Below are 6815 nucleotides of genomic sequence, written 5' to 3' on the forward strand. Positions count from 1 at the left end.
AACATCAACGAGGAATTCAATAGAATGTTAGATTTTGTTGATTTGAGAGATTGTAACATAAGGAAACAACATTTGAAAATTTTAAGAATTTTGTTTCAAGCTGCATTTGTGTAGCAAAGTTGAAATTTATGCCATAGGTTAAGAAAAGCATATACATATATAATTAAAGGTGGAGAAATGATGAGATAATAGACTAATATGTTAAGGGATAAAGGATGTTTGATATTTTTTTTTCTATTATGAGAAAAGAGATATACCGATAAAACTTCCAATTCAGCACACATTTTTCTACTAATATCTAGTATTAGAATGTTATATTTTGCCTATCTATATATGGTGTCAAACCATTAATGTTGCACCTTTTAAAAATAGAGCTTCACCTTTTTAAGAAGAAATGAAGTTATTCTCCCTTTTAAAACTCAATGTTTAAAGATCGATCATATTATTATTTAAACAAATTAAAAGGATAATTTAAATTTGTTTTAAAAAATGTTGTACATTATAATTATATAGAAGTACACGTATTAAATAAAAATTATTAATTATTTATATTATTATTAATATATTAAAATGTTATATTTCAAATCAAAACTCAAACTTTTTTTAATTAAAAAATCACATAATTGTAATAACACTTTTTATATCGATTGTAATTATAATAAATATAAAAGTGGATGCAGTGACATTTTTGTAATAAAAAAAAAACTTTTTATATTTAATATAGTTATAACCATGTAGAGCAGTGACATTTTTATAATAAATAAGAAAATTTTCTATATCAATTCTATTTAGTTTTAAAATTTGATTTAAATAATTATGAAAAGACTTTATCATAATTCATTTACAAGATTAAGATTAAGATTGAGATTGAAATATATATATATATATATATATATATATATATATATTATATATATATATATATATATATATATATATATATAACACTCTATTACCATTCTTTCTTCAGTCTCTTTCTCAAATTTTTTTTTCTCACAATTTCCATCCCTTTTAAAATTTGATGACACCTCACACCAACAAGTGTGTTAGGAATCATTTCTAACCAGATAAATATTTAAATAGGGTAACTTCTTGTTTATTTTGTAGATTTGTTATTATTATTTTTTTCTTATGAATATTTGTCATCTTGGTGGATTTAATTAAGAAAAGTGATAAGCTCAATTAACATTGATTATATTTGAATACTTTACTTTATGTCTCTGGATTTTAGGTAATCCTCTTATTGGAGTTGAGACTTTGAATTACAAATAAATGAGTTATTTTTCTTTCTTATAGAACCTTATGATATATGGTTTACATTTGAAGTTGAGATAGTTATAATATTTTTGAGTTTTATGTAGATCTGTGTGTTGTTTCAACATATTTTAGATGTTGTGATTTATATAGTTTGAATAAATTAAATTATTGTGTTAAGATATTATTGTGTTAAGATATTGCATTTGGAAGAAATTAGTTTTATTATTATTTTAAAAGTGATATTCGCTGTTATGCATAAAATGTTTGAATTTGATGTGGATGAATATGTACGTGTGTATACATTGAATTTGAATAATTAAGATTAAAATGAAATGGTGAAAGAATGATGTTTGAACAAATTATAGATTATACCAATTAATTTGAATGTGTCTCAAAGCTATACTTTTTAAAAAATAAATAAATGTGATGTTGTCGCATGAAATTGATTTTCTGATAAGTTTATTAATGCGATGGATTTTTACTAAAGTAAAAAAAACATAAATCAAAGTTTTTAATGAGATTTTTCACGAATTACATTTACTATTTCATCTTTACTTTTTGATACATTTTCACTTAAATATTAAGTTTTCATTCAAATAAAAATGTTTATTATAAAATATAAATAAAATATTAATTTGTATATTTAATTTATTTTGTAATTTTAAATAAATTATATTATATAAAAGTAGTTATTAAGAATTATAAAAATTTGTACGTATTTAATATCATAAATTTAAAATAATATATGATAATTTTTAATTTACTAAAATGTGAAGTTATGTAATTTAAATAATTAAATTACTCTCGTAAATTTTAAAAAATATAATTCTTTTTAAAGAAATTATGTGAACAACATATCTCATTGTAAGAGATTTTACCTTTTTATAAAAGTAAATTATTTTCTAAAGATTCTCCATTCAAACACTGGGAGGATTTTGAGTGAAAAAAAAAAAGTATTAGATGGATGTAATTCCTTAACCGTAGGAGGCCTGTAAGGCCTCTGATAAGCCCATTAGTTGGCCGGATTCAAAGCCCACCTAATGACTCTTTGTTTCGTCTTCCTCAAGTTGAAAACTTGGCGTTGATCAGAAGAATTGAAAAAGATTTGAAGAAAATAGAGTGGTAATTAGCAAAGGAAGAAAGAGCTTAAGGAGTGGCATATACAATACTTCAGCATTAGCATCGATAATGGAGTTTGTTCCAGAAGAGGGCAAGGACCTTAACGAGGATTGCTCCACTTTGATTTTAGTGCGTTCATGTTCTAGGGTTTCGCCCTTCCTTTTTTCCCAGTTCATTACTCGGTCTTTTATACCATTCTGCAAATAGACATTGATTTTTCATTTCATGGCTGAATAACGTGTGGTGTTAGCTCAATTTTAGACCTAACTATTAACTACTAATTTAGTTCTTTAGAGTGTGTATGTGTGTGCATGTTGCATCATCGTAATTTGTGTGCTTTCAGCCTGCTCTGTCGATTGGCAATGTGGGGCAGCTAGTTGCGGATCTTTTGATTTCATCAATGGGTTCAGAGAGAGTTGGGTATTTGGACGATCCTAACGTTTTGCCCTGTGTTGGCAATGATGCTTATGGACCCTTTCCTCAAGGAGACCTTGCACTTCCCCTTGAAGGTCCTCCTTTGTTTTTGTTTTTAATTTTATTTATTATTTCACAACTATTACTCTTGTTAATTTCATTTTCTATGTTCTTTCTCATCAACTTTTTGCAGCTTATGATTCTCCTTCTAATGCTCTCACTATCATCCAACAGAGATCGCCGGTGATTAAGGTAATACCCATGGCAACATCTATTTTGTTCCTTTAATCTGATACAGCTTGCCTGTAATGTGCTGATTTTCTAGCTAGGGGATCATTAAGTGATTTGCAACGTGTGGGTTGTTCCTTAGAGGCTTAGTTGTTGGCAGTAAAGTTTTAATATGGACAAACTGAGACTTCAGTGATACCTTTGTTATTTTAAACTAGTGCGTGCTTGAACGAATGATAGTAGTAGTATCTCACTTCCTCTTGTGTTTGAACCTGTTCTGTATCTCTACATTTCTGCCTTGTTCGAAATCCAAGGTGTTATACCTGTCAAAAACATACGCACTCATGTCAGTGTTTTTCTCAGTTGTTCATTAAATGATTCCATCTGTCTTATCACTTCCGTTTCTTTTTCCTCAACTTTTATCCTATAAAATCTTGTTCTTATGATTGTGTTACTTGTTTAGCTGTCCTAGTAGCCTCTCTGAACAATGCAGTTAGTTTGCTGTCCTCTTTGAAATGTAGGTGAAAAATTCAAGGATGTGCAGTGCGTGAACAACGCCATTCTGAATTTCCTACTCTAATTTAGAAGTGTGTGGCAATTGCCAGATTGATTCTTAGGGTAGTCATAAAGATTAATACGTATAATTGATTACTACCTAATATTTGGATTAACAATAAGAGAACTGTGTGTATTTTGACTTGTGATTTGGCTGAACTAAGCACGAATTACTGTGCATGCCACTTGTTAACGTCAATCTTCTTGATGCTTTTGCACTATACCTCATCTTAATGTTTTCTATTAAATTTAATGATGGAATTAGTACACATAATTTTGGAAACTGTAAGAGGAAATTGCTCTGATACATGGTCATTTGAGTAGGGTATGATGGTTCAGTTTGCAAAAAACATGGCTGATTTTCTTGCTGGCAGTGGAAAGAAACATATTATTGTTCTCTCCAGCTTAGATTTTGGAAAGTGGCAAAAAGTTGATATGTCAAGGTGAGGAGCTATATATTTTGAAACTGCCCTTCTTCGTGGTTAAGATATTTAAGTCATTCAATTCTGATTGTAACTTCTGTTCAAATTATAACCCTCAGAAGGTTCTTAGCTTTGTCATTATGACAACTATGCAGTATTTTAAATCCAGCTTGGTTTAGGAAATTGCATTGTCATTCTTTCCATTCTGATACATCTATTGGCTATCACATTAGTGGTTTGCAGATACATTATCTTTCTAGTGCCAACAGCAATGGAACTGATGAAAATTGCGAACAGCTTGGATGGAAGAAACTTCAGGAGTATGATCCTTCTCAAAAGCATTGGAAATATCTTAATGATTTAGCTGAAGGAAATGTTACACTGGAAGATATTATTTCTGTAGAAGATGAGCTAGAAGAAGAAAATTATTATGCTAGCTTGCCTTTTGCTGCACTTTTTACTTTTCTCAAGGTAACTTACATGCATTTATATTTCACGATGCTACATTTCTTGTTAATCCTTAAAGCCTCTGTATGAAGATAAGAGAAGTGATGGCATCCTTTAATTTTTTTTTTAGATTGATGCCTGTTGTCATAAACTTTCTTTAGAAAGAACTCCTTCTAGTTGGAATTTGTTTCAGTTACATGGTATGCTCTATTTTTTGCATGAAAAAATTATTAAGGCTCTACCTGGACTGATTGCTGCGAAAGGAGAGGCCAGGTTCATTAGGGATTTTTTTTCCATATGAAGAACAATGTCAGAGAATGTAGTTTAGTTGATCTCCATTTTTAAAAATAATAACTAATGAAAGGTCGCAGGGTGGTTATCCCTTACCTTTTAATTACAAAAATTGAAGAAATAGAGCATCAATATATGGATACATGGATTGATGGATGTAAGGTGATGGTTTTTATGTATCAGGCTAAAGGTTTGAAGGTCACCTGCTTATTGTGTTATTGCTCAGAAGGGGACAATGTATCGGATGCTTTTCAATTAGCCGATGCAACATATAAACTTCTCCAGATGACTCACCCTACTACTGGTGAGCTTTCTTTTTCTTTGTTGTCTTTTTATAATTATTTCTATACTTAATTTATCTTTGTCGTCTTTCTATATTGTTTTATTGTTTTTTATCTATGTTATGTTATTCATATAAAAATTGTCTTATCATGACAACTAATGATTTTTCCAATATCTTTTTTCAAGGATATAATGATTCATTATTTTTAACTCCCAAAAAATGTGACGGAGAATATTTCTTCCCGGATTTGTCAAATGTGGATTTTAAAAATTATTATTTTCTAAGCCTTTGTCCCTAATCCCACTACTGAGACTATTATCATTTTTCTGGGTCTGCTGAATTTCTTGGATTAGAACATCTTTGAGGCGTGTATTTTCATGGGTATCTTATTTTAAGATACAAATATCTTAGTATTTCTCCTATCAACCACATCTCTCATTTTTCGCATGTTAAAGATTTAATTGTGACAAATGAATAAACACATTTCTGCAAGTAAAAAATCGTAAGAGTTGGTTTCTAATATTTCGTACAATGCCTTTCCAGGAATTGAAAGTGGCACATGGCGAGTGCCACTTTCTTGGATGAGTGTGTATGGACCACCACCAGACGTGTCCATCTTCTAAGGTTGGTTACTTAGTTTGATACCTGTAATTTGTTACTTATTACTTAGTTTTTTAAAGTCTAAATAATCCTAAACTAGTCCTATGTAAGAATAATGTAACTTTATTATGAATTTGTTATGGTGGAATTCTAACTTCTATAGAATTTGTTCATATACCGTTACTGAGGAATGGGAACAGTAAGCAAGCGTGTTTTGCAATCCATTACTTTCCCAAAACGGACAAAATGTCATGTGTCAAATATTATATTTTTCTCAGAGGTCTAAACTGGAAGTAAAATGTGAAAATAACTATATCCATTGCTTCATTAGGATTATTTATGAGTAATTTTATTTATGCAATTATTTTATTACAGTTCTTGTACTTTAGAGAAAATAATTTAGAGAAAAAGTGAAAGTATACTTAAATCCAATGGAAGAACTTATTTTAAATACAGCACTGCTCTTATTTATGATCTCTGATGAGCATAAACCATCGTACATTTATTTATTTATTGACCCCAGTTGGATTGGATTCTTTAGATAAGGTGTATAAATAAGCAATTTTATATTACAATGAAATTCCATGCAAAAAGTATTGTATTTATTATTATTATTATTATTATTATTATTATTATTATTATTATTATTAGATTTTGTTGAAAAGTACATGCAATTCACGGTTTATGCGGAGAGAATACAATGAAAATGACTCCAGGGTTGTAATATCTGTCACTTTGATCTCCATTATCCAATTCATTTTGCAGCCTTTGCTCTTCGCCTGAACTTTTAAACACCACACTATTTTCAACTCCAATTATCTACCAACGTGTTAAATTGAATTATTCCACCTTTTTACACCATCTTTTCCTAACTAAAGAAAATACATGGAATATTCCAAAATTAATTTTTCTATTTACACTATAATGTTAAATTGAATTATTTTGTTGCATATATCATGGAAAATGCTTATCCTTTTTATATACTTGTTAAGAATTCCCATCAAAGATGCTGCTGCGTAACTTTAGTGGTTGGCAAACATCAATCATGTGATGAATATTTCACCTATACTTTACACATTTAATATTACTCGGCTGGCTGCCTTGTGCGTTATCCGTTTTATATACATTATCGAAAGCTTCAATTTGGTCAAAAGTCTAATAATTTACGCGGGGTTATTATTTTCTTTATGGAAGTGGAT

General features: G+C 29.4%; 1 protein-coding gene across 1 annotated transcript; it reads left to right on the forward strand.

The window, feature by feature from the left end:
* The first annotated feature begins 2313 nt into the window (after nt 1-2313).
* Nucleotides 2314-5935, forward strand: LOC148193436 (uncharacterized). Its single transcript, XM_088098018.1, has 7 exons — nt 2314-2505; nt 2720-2885; nt 2984-3042; nt 3898-4016; nt 4229-4466; nt 4917-5037; nt 5560-5935. Exons 1-7 carry the CDS (start codon nt 2446-2448, stop codon nt 5637-5639), a joined length of 843 nt encoding a protein of 280 aa, XP_087954144.1. The 5' UTR covers nt 2314-2445; the 3' UTR covers nt 5640-5935.
* The last annotated feature ends 880 nt before the right edge of the window (nt 5936-6815 follow it).

Source organism: Vigna umbellata, chromosome 9 (assembly GCF_029865625.1).
Source record: "Vigna umbellata cultivar VRB3 chromosome 9, Vumbellata_1.0, whole genome shotgun sequence".
Classification (NCBI taxonomy): domain Eukaryota; kingdom Viridiplantae; phylum Streptophyta; class Magnoliopsida; order Fabales; family Fabaceae; genus Vigna; species Vigna umbellata.

What these genes read in the sequence shown, in the direction of transcription:
- LOC148193436 (XM_088098018.1), top strand. Translation starts at nt 2,446, where the DNA reads ATGGAGTTTGTTCCAGAAGAGGGCAAGGACCTTAACGAGGATTGCTCC. An exon ending in AGAGATCGCCGGTGATTAAG is followed by an intron (nt 3,043 to 3,897) that starts GTAATACCCATG and finishes TCATTTGAGTAG; the next exon opens with GGTATGATGGTTCAGTTTGC. An exon ending in CACTTTTTACTTTTCTCAAG is followed by an intron (nt 4,467 to 4,916) that starts GTAACTTACATG and finishes TTTATGTATCAG; the next exon opens with GCTAAAGGTTTGAAGGTCAC.